At 42.4% G+C, this 17578-nt stretch overlaps 1 protein-coding gene across 5 annotated transcripts in view; it reads right to left on the bottom strand.

The window, feature by feature from the left end:
• Positions 1-17578, bottom strand: part of LOC125436168 (PH and SEC7 domain-containing protein 3-like) — a 172441-nt gene that overhangs the window by 24242 nt on the left and 130621 nt on the right. For all 5 annotated transcript variants that reach the window (XM_048502893.1, XM_048502892.1, XM_048502891.1 and 2 more), the window contains 2 exons: positions 10897-10940; positions 600-793 (listed from right to left, as the gene is read on the bottom strand). In XM_048502893.1, coding sequence (XP_048358850.1) covers positions 600-793; positions 10897-10940 — 238 coding nt within the window. The remainder of the gene's footprint in view (positions 1-599; positions 794-10896; positions 10941-17578) is intronic.

The following is a 17578-nucleotide window of genomic DNA, read 5'->3' on the forward strand; positions in this document are numbered from 1 at the left end:
CCCCCCCAGTTGCTCCACAGTTTGCCACTGTAATTTGTCACCAAAAGTACCTCTGTTCTAGTCAAAGCCAAGCAAAGGTATTTGCTGGTGTGAGGGGCATATATTAACAGAATGCAGGACAAGTCATCTGGCCTGCCCCAAAGGACAAGGAAGATGTACTTGGTAACCTCTCTGTGCATCTACGTGAGAAAGAAGATTTCTAAATGAAATTAATACGTTACTGAAAAAAAAAACTCAATCGAACCCATTCCAAACAGGCCGTGCAACAGTATGCCGGGAATAAGGGCAAAACCCTAAGGGTAAAGAGTCTAGTCTAGGAAAACTACCTCCCATCCCATCTCCAGATCACTCCAGTGGGAATTGAATCAGTCTTCAGCAAGAGAAATGGGCCAGAAAAGAAATGGCAAAGGCTGGAGATGAGAGAGCAAAAGCATCGAAGGGAGAGGTTGATCTGTATCCGGGGAACGTTCCACTTGCCCCTCAATTCCTCCTCCAGTCTCAGGGAGAGCTGCAAAGAAGGCCCATCAGTACCTCCTGGGCTCCCTAACAGTGGCATGTAGGGACTCACACCAATCGACCCTCTGTTGAAAGACACTCACTTTTTTTCCCGTCCGTGTCAGCATGGATTTTACGTGCCAGGAATCCAGATTTGTACACAGCAGCATTGGGGTCATGAGGAATGTCAAGGAATGGATTGTTGGAATTGCCAACGCGATTGACAGCCTTTGACTGGTTGGTGTTGTCCTTCTCGTCAGTGCCATCAGAGGGGGATTTCTTCTTTTCTTCATCATCTCTACAGGAAATTAGGGAAGAGAGAGAAAAGCCAAGGTCACCGGGCAAATCCATCCCAAGCTTTTAGGCTTACAAGAGACAATGAAAGGAACAAGGTTTTCTTCTTCTTTCGCTAAATCAAATTAGCGGAGCGATACTTTCATTTCATTTCATTCATTTCATTTCACATTTCATTTATATCCCGCCCTCCTCCAGAGGGCTTGGCGCTGAACAACAGTAGTGAACAAACAATAAAGCATAGCATAAACAGCAACAATAATAGATCATAATACAACAATATCAACAGCATAATAATGCATCACAATGATATACTATAAGCAATAAACAATTTAGACATCAATAAAATAGATATAATAATAAACACAATCAAGTTTAGATTTAACGATGGCGATTTAACAAATCGGACCTAGCAATATCAATAGCAATAACAGCAACAACCATGACAATAACAGCAGCACAAAACCCCATGGACCAATAGCAATAATCATAGTACTAGATCAATTCATTAACAATAAAATAGGTTTCCCTACATGAAGGTTTCCCAACTTGTGGCTGGTTCACATGCAATGAAATGCACATGGCAGACACAGGGTAATAACCACAAGGGCTTGGATTCAGACCAACATGTGGTTAGAATTCTATGATGAGAACTCCATTGTCAACCCTGCAGGGCCAGATAAGGAGCTGGTCCATGAACTTGGGGAGAAAAGACTCACATCTTTCTGAGGTAACCGCTATTTGCCCCTTTGGGGCAACTTTTGTGTAGTTCTGTAAGTTTCCCAAGTGGGGCTAACAGTAGCTTCCCGGGGCCATTTTAGGTCAGGAAAATGGTACCACGAGTGGGGATGGACAAACTTCAGCCCCTACATTTCTTGGGACTTCAAGTTCCCAGCATAGAACTTCCAAACCATGTCTGTCCAAAGTCCATGTGGAAGAACATGGCTTTGGTAAAGTACAAATTAGCCCCTCATTATTTCAGTGATTTTACATTCTGTCCTGTGGTCCAAAATGACGCATGCCTAACTTTAAATGGCAAAGAAGTTATATTTGTTTTGGTGGGATGGCTCATATTTATATTTAGGGGATATGAACCAAAAGGGAAACCTTTGTGCAGTTCTCCTGGGAATGAAATTTTGTTCAACAGGTCACATTTCACCCCAAGAGAATAACATGGGGTTTAAACATGTAATTGGAAGGTTTAGATCTAGGCTGTGTGTACTCTGCAACTCCAAAATAGCATATACATGGAATCAAATATCAGGGGAATCTCAAGAATTTAATTCTTCAGTTTAAAATTTAAAGAGGAGATAAAAATTTAAGCATCCCAAGGATGCAAAGGATGGCAAAGGTAGCCAGCTGCCTTCTGGCTACCTTGTGGACATTTTGGGGTAAAGGTTCACAGATTCCAGATTCTGCAAAGCCCCTACCCATGTCCAATGGGGATGCGGTTCTTTAAAAAAAAAACCTTGCCCCGTTTCTCTAAACAACACAAGCTGCTTATGGATCGCTACAAAAATTATAATGAACCATTAAAAACCACATTAAAATAAGCATAGTTAAACAAAAGAGTCCAGGCCAATCTAAATAGTCTTTCTACCAAGCACAGTTATTCTCACAATGATCCCTCAGTGCATATCCCCATTTGTTAGAAAAAGCTCAGTAAATCAAAACTACTGTCCATAACCAAAGGGGTAACCTGAAATCATCTTTGGGTAGATCGTTCTACAACTTGGGGCCATCAATGTGAACATCAGACAGCTAACCAAGGACAACTGACTCAAAAGATAAAAGTGAATTGCCAACAAAACTGGTTGTGAGGAGGTCTATACAGGAAGAGACAGACCTTGAAGCAGGAGAGACCCAAGTGTTCTGTTCAGTGTCATGACATCACACCAATTCTATCTCCATTCCACATAATTTTTCTTATTCAGAATCAAAAAAATGAATCTTTTCGGAGGTCTCCACCCATTCTCCCATGAGCCCTTGCATTCCTACACTCTCCTAACCAGAACAGTTAGTGGAATAGCTCGCTCCTTCCTTCCTTCCTTCCTTCCTTCCTTCCTTCCTTCCTTCCTTCCTTCCTTCCTTCCTTCCTTCCTTCCTTCCTTCCTTCCTTCCTTCCTTCCTTCCTTCCTTCCTTCCTTCCTTCCTTCCTTCCTTCCTTCCTTCCTTCCTTCCTTCCTTCCTTCCTTCCTTCCTTCCTTCCTTCGGCTTAACCTGTCACCCTAACTGTACCCCCACTTGGTACCTTCTTTATTCCTCACTTGTTACCTTCTGCCTCCATTGTCTTCTTTCTTCTATTGTCCCTCAGATTGAAAGATACCATTTCCACAGGGGGAGGGGGTCTGTATTTTGTTGATATTACTCTCTCAATACTGACCACATTAAAGAATGGGGCAGGAAAACACATACACATGCTCAACTGTCTCATGACAGACAGAATTCAGCAAGCAGCACCTTATTCCAAACAATACAAGAAAAACCTAGTATATAAAAGCAGAGATGGGTATCATTCCCCGTAGTTACTACTGCAACTAGAAAAATGTCAAGTAAAGGAGATTCTTAAAAAGGAGCACCAAGTATGTTTTGCGATGCTTGTGCCACTCACTCTGATCGTGGGAGATAATTTAAGCCAGCTGCAATTAATACGGAGGGAGTCATGTTTCTACTCTTCCCTGTGTGTGTTGAGAATACTAATTCAATTGTGCTTAAAAGTGAAGGTGCTCCCGGGGGGGGGGGGGGATCAGGCTAGGCATGGTTCATAAAAGCACATGAATGCGCCAGTAAAATCTGTGTTGTGCTGCAGAGTGCTCACGGGGGACTCACAATACTGAAAGGCCAGCCTTTTAGAAATTCCCCAACTAGAACCTGTGAAGGAATCTAGCCTAATCTTCTCCCAAGCGCGGTAGCTTTCTGTGCGCAGGAGACCATGTTCATACTGCAGTCTTGCACAGTTCGTAAACAGGTGTACCATTTAATCCGCTTGCACGAACTACTGGAACTGCTAGGAGTCTAAAAGAACAAACCGAACTGGCCAAAAATCGTGCAGCAGCTTTTTACACGCCATTTGACCAAGGACACGTCGGCAAAGGTTTCGCTGCGATGACGGCAGGAAATTTTAAAACGCTCCTTTAGTGCACAGAAAGAAGAACAGCAAGAGTTTGAGAGATCCTCTCATCAGATTCATAGTTCTGTTTTATCCTGAATTTGTTGGCAACGCACCAGTTCAGTTTGTTCCGTTATCACTGGAAGCACGACAACAAGGGAGAGCATAGGGCTGCTTTCTTTAAAAAATCAAAATGTAAGAGCCATCTGTTTCACCCATGGCTACAGAGCATTATGTTTCCCAAGCTGCACATGGTTCAATCTAGGGCATAGAATAGAATAGAATAGAATAGAATAGAATAGAATAGAATAGAATAGAATCTTTATTGGCCAAGTGTGATTGGACACACAAGGAATTTGTCTCCGGTGCATATGCTCTCAGTGTACATAAAAGAAAATACATTTGTCAAGAATCATAAGATACAGCACTTAATGATTGTCATATAGGTCTAGTAAGCAATCAGGAAACAATCAATAGTAATAAAAACATAAAATGTAAAATCATAAAATAAAATGAAATGTCAGCACAGGCTATAGTCATACAGTCATAATTGGGAGGAGATGGGTAATAGGAATGATGAAAAAAGTAGTGCAGTAATTATATAATAAATATATAATAAATAGTTTGACATTATCGAGGGAATTATTTGTTTAACAGAGTGATGGCATTCGGGAAAAAACTGTTCTTATGTCTAGTTGTCTAGTTGTCTAGTTGTCAAAGTCAGGCCCTCCAGATGTTCATGGACTACCATTCCCAGCAGCCCCTGCTAGAATGGCCAATTGGGCCTCCTGGCAGCGGCTGATGGGAATCGTAGTCCATGAACACCAGGAGGGCCTGAGTTTGACACCTGTGATCTAGGGCATGAGTGGAAAGGGACCATAAACATATGAACACACAAAACTATTGTTACACAGAATCGATCAGCCTAGTAAACTCTACACTAACCAATGGGCTTAACCAAGGTCTTGTCAATCCTTCTCAGCTCTGCCACCAAAACTGGTTCTTAGCTAAAACTGCTAGGGACTGAACCATGAGCTTCTACATGTCCTCTATTACAGTCCCAAGTTCTGTCCCCATATGTCCAATGCTGTCAAGTGCATGAGTTGCCACCACGGGTAGCTTTGGAGGCAGCCGAATAAAAGAAGTGGCTGGGTCTACTTCTTTGTGCTGAAATCAGTCACAGTCCAGCTCAAAATTAATGGAACTTGCTCTGGGAGAGCTATTTTCAGAACGTACCTTCTTGAGGCCACTTTCTTGGTGGCATTTCTGTCAGTTTAGGGATGCCTTGATTGATGAATAGTAAGCAGCCTTATGCAAAACGTCCTTGATTCCAAATTGCTTTTTTTTTAAAAGATAAAAGTAGCCACTTGTGTCAAGTTCTATTATCAGCTCACATTCATGTTCTCAAGTCTCCCTTTCCATTCCCAGTGAAGGAAGCTGTTCTGGTCTCAAAACATTATTATGTTTATAGTCCTTCCAGGCATGCCTTTGAGTGTACAAAATCAGCCTAATGCCAGATGCTCAAGTGCACTACACTGAACAGGATCTCTCTATATAAATGCCGTATATACTCGCGTATAAGTCGAGTTTTTCGGCTCTTTTTTTAGGCTGAAAAATGCCCCCCTTGACTTATATGCGAGTCAGTTATTTCTCTCCTGGCGACGCCCCCCTTACTTTAACAAATGGAGCAGGCTTGAGACGAGGCCTGCCTGTTTTCCCAGTTTTTTGTGGTAAAACTAGGTGTTTCGACTTCTACTTGGGTCGACTTATACACGAGTATGTACGGTAACTGCCTGTCTGAATCGGAGTACAATCGCCGCTACATTTTAGCCAGGATTGTCTATTCTGACTGATCGCTGCTCTCCAAGACCTCATAAAAAGTTTGTTCACTAATGTAAGATGTTTTCACTCGATATGCTGGCGATAGAACCTCCAGTGATCAGTATGTGTGAGCTCTACTATTGAGCTATGAGCTCTTTCAAAACAAGAAAAATATTTCTCATGAAAATGGCTACAGCAGCACTGTCCGCCACAAAATAGCTCTGACTCCACACACTTTCTTTGCGGGGCCGAATCACTGAATTAGGGTCACAGGTGGAGCACATGGTTTGTTTGCAAATGGCCTTCGGTTTCATCTCTCACACCATCAGTTAAATCAGGGGTTGCCAATCTGGCTGAGCCTTTTGGCTTTTGAGTTCAGGTAGTGGGTGCTATCACAAAATGGCTGCCATGTGGCATACAGCTGACCACAAAACATCTGCTACAATCACAAAATATTAGGGGGATGCAAGTCACATGTCCTCTTGTGATGGAGGAAACTATTTCTGAATGAGTCTTCCTTGAAGATACAGATTCCTCTCATGGGTTTCTGAAGCACTCCTTGTTTCAAGAAGGTGGAAGAAAGCCAGGATTAGTTCACTGCTTTGGGGAAGAACTAATTAGACAGGCACCATGAAACATATTAGCAGATGCCACAGAGCCTACAGGCGCCATGTTGAGGATAACCAAGTTAAGAGATCCCAGGTAGCAGATGTTGAGAAGATAATGAATATTTATTGTTATTTTATTTATTCAAAATATTTCTATATTACCTTTTCACCCAATTTGGGGTTCCAAAGGTAATGAATTAATACAAGTCAGAGCATACAATTCTGAGCTACACTGAGGGTAAGGTGGCCTCAATGACATTTGCACATGTTCCATTATGTTTTAAGGATATTTGGGGGGGAAAACTCCCATGAAATATTTTAGAATGAGTTTTTAAAGGAAACATTTTACTCAAAATGTGTATGAACATTTTTTTTTACTATCTACAGAATGTGATAACGATAATTCCTATATGCTGTAGACATATACAGCATACACATATATAGTTAAATGTAAATAATTGTGGCTACAATTAATATATTGTAACTAGTATATATAATATCACATATTATCAAAGAGGTCAGTGTTTACAATGTTATAAAATTTAATTTGATATCCAAATATGTTAGTAACTGTATGGTGGCTGTAAAAGAGTATTTATGTCCAAATAATGCATTTTCTTTGATTTGCTACAGAATTCACTTTCTGCCTTTAATTTTTTACTTTTTCCTAGCTCTTATAACAACAAAATATGATATATGTTGTAAGGTAAACTCAGTTAAGCAGTTTGGTACTTTTTCTCAATTCTGGATGTATTTGCAATTTTTGTTACAGACATTTATACTTTCAAATACCATAAATATTCTAAATGATACAATGTTATATGCTGATGGAGTTATAAATGATGCATTTTATGTTGTTAAATCAGTAAAATAACTTTAGGTCTGACAAGAAAGTAAATACTGCATATTTTTCAATTTCCCCCCCAAAATTTACAAACCCCTCCTCCCCAAACATTAAAAAATGTTTTCCTTGCATGATTCCAAACTTCTGCCAGGTTTAGATGACTGTGATGAATGGGGAGACAGAACTGCACAACCTTGGGGCAGCCTGGTAGAATAATGGGCCACATGTCCTGGCTATCAAATGGATGACAAGAGGCGTTGTCTTCCAAACATTAGGCAGAATATCTCCATGATGGTTTGTAGGGCTTCACTTTTTAATTAAAGAGTTAGCAAAAGGCTCTTTCATCCACATGCTTTGGAGAGGCTGCAGAATATTGTGTTTAGATCAGGCTCTTGGGTAACCAACACACCAGAGGCGGAAGGGTATCAACTAGCCCTGTGCCTTCCTGCCTCTGCTACAGCGAAGAGCAGCTGGGGAGTTGCCCCTGGTACCAGGAGGGAGGTCGCTTGGGATGACCAAAATGGTTGTGCTTGTCTGTGGCAATCCTAATTAGCTTCTGTGGCCATGGGCATATGAATTTGGGGAGGAAGTCTCTGGATTTTGTGATGGTGTTGGTTTACCTAACCAGCTAGTTTTTATTCCTCCCTATCTCCAAGGAGCTCAGGCTGGAATTCAGAGAGTTCCCCCTTTGCCATTTTACCCTCACCACCCATGACTGGCCCAAGGTCATGCAATGAGCTCCATGACTGGATGGGGATTTGAATCCAGATTTCAAAGATCCTAGTCAGACATTTGAAAGCCGACCCCACACTGGCTCAAAATTATGAAAAACAGAGGATGTTAGTTTGTTGTTTTCATCATCATTATCAACTAGCTATAGCCAGACAACTGGATCTGTAGATCTGGGAGTTGGATGTGCAGTACAGTAGGACTCCAACTCCAACTCTCCTTCCCATATAGTTCCTTTGCTCTCTTCACCCATCTATGGAAGATGTGATGTGAGAGAAAATGTGAGAGACAATGTCTAGACTATCCTTTCCATGAGTATCACTGACATCAAGGGCTTTCTAGGAAAGGTTACTCAGTTCCAAGCGATTGAGACAAGTCCCACCTTAATTTACCCCTAGTGCTGCCTAAAAAGGGAGCACAGATGATAGTTTCTCAGATGTTCTGCCTACTTTCTGGCATCCTCTACTGTGCTGGCCCACCTCTGTGACATGGAATAACCTACATAACAATCTCTCTTCTCTGACTTTTCTGGCAGTTGGAAAAGAGTCTCCAAGATGACAACAGGCTGTTTTCTGTCTGATGGCACCATTGTAAGCAAGATGGCATTGACCTAGAAAAACTGGTCATCAAGACAGATCTAGCTTCCTCAGCCCCTGGAGGAACAAGAAGATTCGGCATGATTGTGACTGCTGCTAAGTCGTCTTGCATGCAATTGAAGCACCTGAGAAGACACCTGAGAAGACCAGTTCATGAAGGGAGTTAGCTTCAGGCAGTGCAAGGCTGCCCTTTATGATCCTCTACAGTTTATGCCCTAACCACATGACATCAAAAGCAGGACTGCACATGAACATCTTGAGGAACCACAACCAGTCCAATAATGTATCTGTTACCACCAACAGTATTATGATATTGCACACTAATTCTACGTGAGCTCAAACCTCTCAGGATTCCACATCACACGAAGTGGCATCGTTGATCCAACCACTGCCTTTTGGTGCAGTTGGGTGCTTTAATAATGTGAAAGCCAGCATTTAAAAAAAAAAAAACGAGCTTGCATAAGCATACACCAGCATCAAAAGCTGATCCCATAAAAGAGACGATCTTGCCTGAATCACTTAGTGACACTGGCAATCCTGCCTTCGAACAGCAGCCAGAATTCTCCGTGGTTACAAGGAGCATCAGCATCGTAAGGAAATCAAAAAGTCAGGAAGACAACGGGAATGATTAAAGTGCCTTGGCACAGACTTGCCTCCTCATGTTTGCCTTTGAATTCCAATTGTTCACTTCCCCAGAGCAGCTGAAGAGGGGGTACGCTAGGCCTTTCGCAAGTAATTATCTTTAATATCAACTCGTTGCCAAGCAATCGGTACTTAATCAAGAGACAAATGGCAGACAACCAGCCAACAGGAGGAAACCCAACCCGAGACGAGTTTCTGTTTAGCAGTTCCAACACAATATCCTCATGGATAAAAGGGAGAAATCTAAGCATGTGTTTTATTCATGCCACCATAGATTAAACTGAGGATTTAATTTCTGTCTCAGAGATGAAGTTTCCTAGCCGAATAAAAATGTCTCCCACCCTTAACAAGCAGCTTTTCATCACTGACAACTCAGTTGGCTAACTGGAGCGGCAGCAGGCATGTGGCTGGTAGGATAAAGCAGAATTTGCCAGCATGGCCTCCTGTTACAGAAGGGTTATCCACTATTTCATGGGCAGGCTACAGTGACCAGAGGAGAACAAAGCCATCAACCTCTCCTACTGTGCAAAGTCAGGGGGTTTAAAATTCCACTTGCCTATTCCATTAAACCACAAAAGCTTTTGGAGAGCAATAATTCCAGAACGGCTGCAAAAACATACTAGTGTACCAAAAGAAAGACCAGAAAGGAGGCATTTCTGCCCAACAGAGCAGAGTTTCCATGCAGTATCATTCCCACTGCTCACCCACCCCCCATGAAAAGGACAATTATATAATCCAAAAGAAAGAAGTTGGGCTCCATCAAGGTTCAAAGATATAGTCCAAGCTACAGTCAACAGGTGCAGTCCAAGCTAGAGTCAACAGGTAGGGTGAAATCTCAGAAGCATCCCTATTTCTTGGAAAGTATTTTCATTCCCGGGCAGGATGACAGGGGACAATATTCATCAGATTATTCCACAACTATAAGGAGAGGACATGCCCCTTGTACTCAAGAACGGCTTGGGCATATTTGCTTTTAAGCATAAGAGGGTATCGTACCTCCAGTATTAAACTGACAATAAACCTCTAGGCCAGATATCAGTTTGCAAGGTTCAAATGATTGTATATGTATTATTTCAGTGACCCTTACAATCCTACAAGGTAGGCTGATGAAGCAAATGGAAATGGAGGTATTGCAGTAAAATAGCAGAGCAAATAATAGGGCAGAAATGCAAGCGAATGAAGCAGGCACTTTTAAAATCCTAACAGGAGGCCAGAGTCGGAATAGACGATGGCTCGCCTAACTAGTGAACTCAGGGCAGATGTAAGAAATCTTTTAGGGAAGCTGGCATAGCAGGTCTACTCAGAAGTAAATCCTGTTGTAGTCAATAGAGCTTCCTCCCAGGAAAAGCGTTTTTTAGGACTGGTAGCTACCATGCTACACTAACTGGGCTTATTAGATGTCTCTTTGTAGGGACAGTTATTGAGTTATACTATGCATTATGCTTTGAGTCTCAGCAAGGAAGGCAGACTGAAAAGTAAAAAAATCCTACGTAAAATTATACTCTTCTAAATCCATTTAACTCAGCGGGTTCAGAAAGGAATCACACTGCTTACAATTGCACTGTAGGCCCTGCAAGTTAATGGAGTTAAATAAATAACTTAATAAATAGTTGTCCAATAGAAGTACTTGGTGGATTGCTGAGGTGGACTTCTGTAAGTTCACAAATCAGTTCTGCTGCCCGCATACCAAATGAGATCCCATGAAAGGAATATGTCTTTTTTAAAAAAAATCTCATTAATTCCACATAATATACTTACACTGCCCATTCAAGCTTCTCATTTTTGATTGAATTGTAGAGAGCCTGTAAAGGGAAAGGAAGAAGAAATTACTGGTTGCAGCTTGACCATAGCCTGCTTTTTTAAACTAAATGTCACAGGCAAGTTGCCTTCGATCACAAAAGTCATCCATACGTAGCAACAGTGGCAAGGATGACATTGTGAATACAGGGAGAAAAAAACAGTCATCAGTGTTGGCGTTCTACCTGGAATGAACAGAGGACAAAGGAGAATTTCCTGTGTGGTGCTGTTCTAAACCAAAGCAAAGATAAATTAATATAACTGATTTATCACATCAACAGGTAACTGGCAGTTCCAGAATCGGCTCTGGCTCTTGACGAAGAGTATAGCTCCTGAATTCAACTCACTTCTTTTACTATACTCCAGCAACTTTTCCTTAGCCTCAGCTACAGGCAAACGGTCCTTTAGTCTCTTGTCCTGCAGAGTGAACAGAAATTGAGGCCTCTGCATAAGGTCTCCCATTGTGACAAGCCTTTGCTTTTCCCACTGAGGGGATGTGCGAAGTCTCCTAACTTTGTTGGGATCTGGGTTCATTTTGCAGTATAGACCTTCCCCTCAGTTCCCAGGTGTTCTTCAGGTAGCGGGTGTACAGGCTTTGGCTTCGCTACTGTGAAGTAAGTTTTGTAGGTGCACAAGGAGTTCATTGAGATCACTAGGGCTGGATTAATGTATAAAAATGAGATTTTATTTATTTATAGAAGACTGGTTTTAAAGGAACGAACCAGCAGTAAAAAGGTTTCCAGGTAAACTTAGTAGCGACCTAGCCGAGGCACAAAAATTTAAATGGGGTTATGATTTCAGAGAGTAGTTAAGACTTTTCCACAATGCTTTCAGGCACAGATAGACTTTTACTGACTAGCCACAAGGTCAGCTCCTCTTTCACACACAGGATTCTACCCACACTTGCCTGCCCTTTCCCCAGAATCAGTCTAAACCAGGGGTGGCCAACCTATGGCACTCCAGATATTCATGGACTACAATTCCCATCAGTCCCTGCTGGCAGGGGCTGATGGGAATTGTAGTCCATGAACCCCTAGTCTAAACTATACAAGATCGGCTCATCACCAGAGACAATTGAGCACTCTCTCCTCTCCTGGAGAAAGAGCTAAACCACTCTACCATACTACTCTGCACTCTGTCAGCTATTTTTCCTTCCAACATCTCATCCCCCTTCTCAAAGGTGATTGGATGCTGGAGCAGCACTCCTATGCGCTCATCTGAGTGGCTGATTTTTTTTTCTTCAAGGGCAAGACAGCCGCCTGTCCATCCCACCCATCATAACTCTCCAGGGGCAAGAAAGACCAATGAGAGCAAACGGCATCTAGAAAGGCAGGTGTTCTAACAACGCCTCTGGAGGCAAGCCCTTTGCCAGCAAAATGGTCTGCTCGAGCAGATTAAGGAGGCTCCCGGCCATTTATCATTCCGCAGAATGGGTAAGGCAAAAAGGCTCATTTTCATAAGGAGACTAGAACTACAGTATAATGGGACAGCTCAGGAGGACACTTTTATAAGAGAGAAGAACTGAAGTCTATTGCAATGTTTGTTGTATGTATCACTTCACATTTACTGCCGGTCTTTTCCCTTTGTAACCCACTTGTGGCATGTCATGATTTGAAAGCATTTTGTCTGCCTTGTTTTCTGATTCTGCAGTCATAGTCCTACTGCAGTGTTAACTAGACATCCTTCCAGTCAGACTTAATTGCATTAAATATTTGGGAGTTCACCTTGAGAAAAATGGGCTATAAACAAGGAAACAAACATTTTTACCCCTTAGAGATCACAGCATTTCAAAGAAGAAATTACCCTGCTTGGTCTGGTTTCAGGTCTGGTTTCTCCAACTGGACTGAGGTGGTTATACACTTATTAGATCTGTTGGTAGCATTGACATTTGGTCAAGATCAACCACCAGGATTCTCTCTCTCTCCAACCACCCACCCACAACCATCGGGATTCTCTCTCTCTCTCTCTCTCTCTCTCTCTCTCTCCCCCCCCCCACACACACACCCCACCCACCCACCCACCCACCCACCCACCAACCAACCATCGGGATTCTCTCTCTCTCTCTACACACACATATACACAGAGGTTGGGTTGAAATTGGCCCGAAGTCACACAGCAAGCTTTCATCCCAGATCCTAGTATGATATTCTAACCAGTATACCACTTTGGCCATCATCTGAAGAGATTATGGTAACTCCGCTTGATCTAAAATGGCAAGTCTTAGGCAGTCTCTCTCAAATACACATTTGCACACACCTCCCATACCCAACTTCATGAATCCTAATCTTATTGCATTATTACTCAGTTCTCCTGGACATTCCTAGAGATTCTTGTTTTGTTCTTCAGCTTGGTTACCTTTTGCTGATAAGGATAATTGTAACATGTAACACAGTCATCTCCGGGGTTCCTTTTCTAACTTTCTAATGCAAAGAAATCTGCACTCAAGTCTGTGAACATGTGCAAGCAAGGCTTGAATTACTGCTGAGAATCAATTACCTCCCCAGTAATACTGAGTTTTGGAGAGAACCATATTAGGAGAAGCCCCAAGGGCATCAAGAGTATTATATTTGCCCAGTCCTGAAACTTTCTACTTAAAAATTATGTTCAACAGTATAATACAAAACAGCCTAATTAAAGAGTCTCAAAAACATACTACCATTTTACATAACAAATCAGAAAGCAACAAGATAAGATTGCAACTATTAAGGCAACCAATTAATGAAAAGAATTTGGACTCGCTGCCACTCAAACAGAATTATGTTTAGCTCTGTTTCCGCAAGGCTTAAGTCCCATTGGACTTCACCACATCACAGAATGCTCAAGCAGCTTTGATTTCAAAGAGATTTAAGTGTGTCTTAGTCTTGCGTTCCCACTCGTGTTTCACAGGCCAGTACAAAATCAGAACATCTTTCTACTTCAGGTCTGTAATAACTTATGATCCACCAACATAAATGCAACATACCAGCCAGAGAAAGAAGATGCATTTGTCAAGCATCTGACAAGCCATGGGCTGCATTTGGTTTTCAGCTTACTTAGCCTGTATAAATTACCAAGTGGTTGTCAGCAAATCAAAACCTAAGAATATAAGAACGAGCCTGCTGGATCAGACCAGAGTCTATCTAGTCCAGCACTCTGCTACTCGCAGTGACCCATCAGGTACCTTTGGGAGCTCACATGCAGGATGTGAAAGCAATGGCCTTCTGCTGCTGCTGCTCCCAAGCACCTGGTCTGCTAAGGCATTTGCAATCTCAGATCAAGGAGGATCAAGATTGGTAGCCATAGATCGACTTCTCCTCCATAAATCTGTCCAAACCTAGTGCCCTCATAGTTAAAGGGCCTTGCATCAAATAATAAACATTTGATGTATCCTGTCCAGCAGTTTGTCTCACTTCATATAATCTGGTTGCATAAAAATACAAAATACTTTTATTTACCTATTCCATTTACATTCAGTCTTTTTTCTATCATGGAAAACATGGCAACATCAATGGGGTCCCAACCACTGACTCACTTCACGCAGCACACTCCATCATGCGATACTTGATCATACCTTGGGCTTAATGATACTTTAAGGAGCCCTACTTCGAATGCACACTTTATCCTCCAGCTTTTTCTTACTTTATTCCATGCTGTTTCAAAAAACCCCAGATAATCTCCTAATCCAAACATCACTGGCCAGTATTGGTTGCCCTCTTTCCAAACTGGCCTCCGCTCCTCTGCCATTCCTGCCCAACGCATGATGATTGAGTATGCTAAACTTTCCCTCATTACTTAATCCCCATGCCAAGACAAGCCAAATTGCAACATTTTGGGCAGCTATGAAAAATTTAGGAACCCTGCCAGGGGAAAGAAATTGGCAGACTTTCCTGCCAGACCCTTCTTTTGGTTCCCAGTGGAAAGTGAAGCACAGGAAAATGTGGCAGGAACCTCCTAGACATGAATTATGTTTTTGAGTTAGTTAAATGCCACATTCTTACCGACACCTCAGTCAGATGTCTGCTAGGGTGTTGGATGCTTGCCCTGACACAGCATGGTTCCTGAAGGCCGTTCATTTTCCCCAGCTTTTGATGCTCTCAACACTGGGTGCTTAGGGACACACGCTCCATAATTTGCAAAAATGCTAGCACTTGAAGCATTCACAATTGAAAAAAAGCCGATAATATTCATTTGCTGTAACATTTTCATTCAACGGACCTCAGATTTAAGTGTCCCCTTTCAAGGTAGCCCGTAGTAATGTAATTGTAAGTGCTCCGTGAACTAGTGCGACCAAATATATACCCGAGGCTATGGCTGAAATTTAAAGTATAGCTGAAGGTCATACTAGCCTTTTTAAATTCTTCTCATAAAATATAAGTGAACTTTACTGAACTAGTCTGAACTGCATACTAACATTTTTGCAAAGGGAACTCAGACTTGGGGTGGGGTGGGGCAGGAGTGGGGGGAATCAGATTTCATTTTGGATTGTGAGGATCTCTTTGGAACCAAACAATAAAAGTAACTTCAAAAAGTGAAATTTAAAGAGGCTTTCTCCATACACTGAGGATGCATTCTGCTTGCCCTTTGCAAGATTTTGTAGCATCTAAAACACCTGCATTACGTATTTGACAACTGGAAATGTTACTACTGTGATACCACCTACAGCTCTTCTAAACATGTTTCACAGAATTACAGGATTCTAGAAAGAATTGTTTCAATGGGAACTTAACTGAGGATCCAATGTGTTTCATCTGGTCATCACTTTTGTGGATAAGACCTTTTTTTTAAAAAAGCAAAATTATCATGAGACTTACTATTCTTACAACAAATGGGGAAGAAGGGCCTAGAAATTACACCTTGTAGATAACGGGATGCAACTTAGGTGAAACAAAGCAGCAAGACAGATCGGCTTTGAGTAATGCCACACACATCAGGATGGTTTCTTGACCCAGGCCTCATTTACTATACATGGAGCCTCCCTGCTGCCTGCAGGCACAGCACAAAAGACAGCACAACAGAGAAGGCCCCTTGGGAACCAATGGCCTGCCAAGAGTAAACATCAGGTTATCCTCTAATCTTTCTGGATTGCTTGTTCAATTCTTTTTAATCTGGAAACTAAGTCAGACTTTCTCTCCCTCTTGAGAGGTGGACCCTGTACACAATGCCCTGAACAGTTGCAGAACTATAACTTATAGGAAATGAACCACATGTATACAATCCCCTCTGATCCTCCCCACTGGAGATGGGCTGTTGGACGTTTCCATGCCAGTTTCTCTTCCCCAAGCACGTGCTGTTCCGCGCCGGCCTCTTTTGCTGTCAGTCATGGGAACATAACTAGTTCATCCCCGCAAGTCTAGTTTCAAGGAAAGTTCAGGACAGAGTTTGCTCATCTCTAGCTGCAAGACTGTATACCTGTTGTCCGAAAGTACCTGTTCTCCCCAGAGACCATGTTAGCACCAAGCAAACCCAGCCGATGCCTTCTGAAGCCGTGAGTGGCTTTAATTCCCCCAGCCTTTTCCAGATACTTTCCCACTACATCTACCCTAGCCATCCCACTGATGAGATCGCACAAGCAGCCTATTTCAAATGCCACTTGCTTTCCACACTACCCGGCTTGTAAACAAAACAGCTACACCAAAAGGAAAACCAATCTGTATATATTCTGACTCAAAACCAGTGCAGCTTCTGGCATGTATTCAGCCGCACAGTTTATCCTACAAAACAAGATTTCCATTTGCAGAAGAGAGGGCAGTGATTTCTATTGGGAATCTCCTCCCACTGCAGACACCTCTACTTTGCGGCCCCCCCCCCCCCCCGCTTCTTGTGAGCCTGCAAATTCCACAGGAACAGAATCTAGGGGCTTGGGATGGTCTGCAGCAGGAGGGAGAAGTGGAAAAGCCCACTCTGAGACACTGGAGTTTGTGTTGACTGGAGACTCCAAATGATCTTATGTGGAAAGCTTCTGACAGCAGCACTTCCCTGTTAGTATTGATACACAACCTTTCTGGCAGAGATGCCCATGGGCAATTCTGCTCTATAAATCACTCAGGGGGTCAACTGCCAGTCAACCTCTCTTCCCTGCAAGACAGCTCTCAGGAGGACAAACACACCAGACCCAGCCTGTTCGGAATTCTAATCGGCAAGAGCAAAAGGCCTGCTCATTAACAGCAGGGTACTGCAGTCCCTTGGAAGTCTCCCACCCCCACCCCCAAAAACATCCCAAGCACAATCAGTGAGAAAGTGAAAGATCTGAGACAGCACTGTTCTGAGCATCATCCTACTTCACAAAAACAGGAGTCAAGCAACTTAATTTATTATGCTGATCAGCCTGCTTCTCTTCCAGAGATTTCCAAGTAACCTGGACTTAGTTCCAGAAAAAGCTTCTCTTCAGCAGTAAAAACAGGATCCCCTATCCTCTAACCACGCCCTGGGCCAACCTTGCTTGTGAAAGAGGAAGGCAACTGATCCACATTTACAGTGGAGAGTTAGTTAATTAATTGATAATGAGGATGAGGATAATGATGATGTTGATGATAAAGTTTCAAATCGACAAAATGAACATCTGTCTGATTCAGAAGGCTGGGATCTGCACAAATACTATGCCGATATATTACAATGTCCTAGGCCTCTGGGTGCTTAGAGGGGTATGACTCTGTTTAGGATGGTA

Source organism: Sphaerodactylus townsendi, linkage group LG07, assembly GCF_021028975.2.
Source record: "Sphaerodactylus townsendi isolate TG3544 linkage group LG07, MPM_Stown_v2.3, whole genome shotgun sequence".
NCBI classification, from domain to species: Eukaryota; Metazoa; Chordata; class Lepidosauria; order Squamata; family Sphaerodactylidae; genus Sphaerodactylus; species Sphaerodactylus townsendi.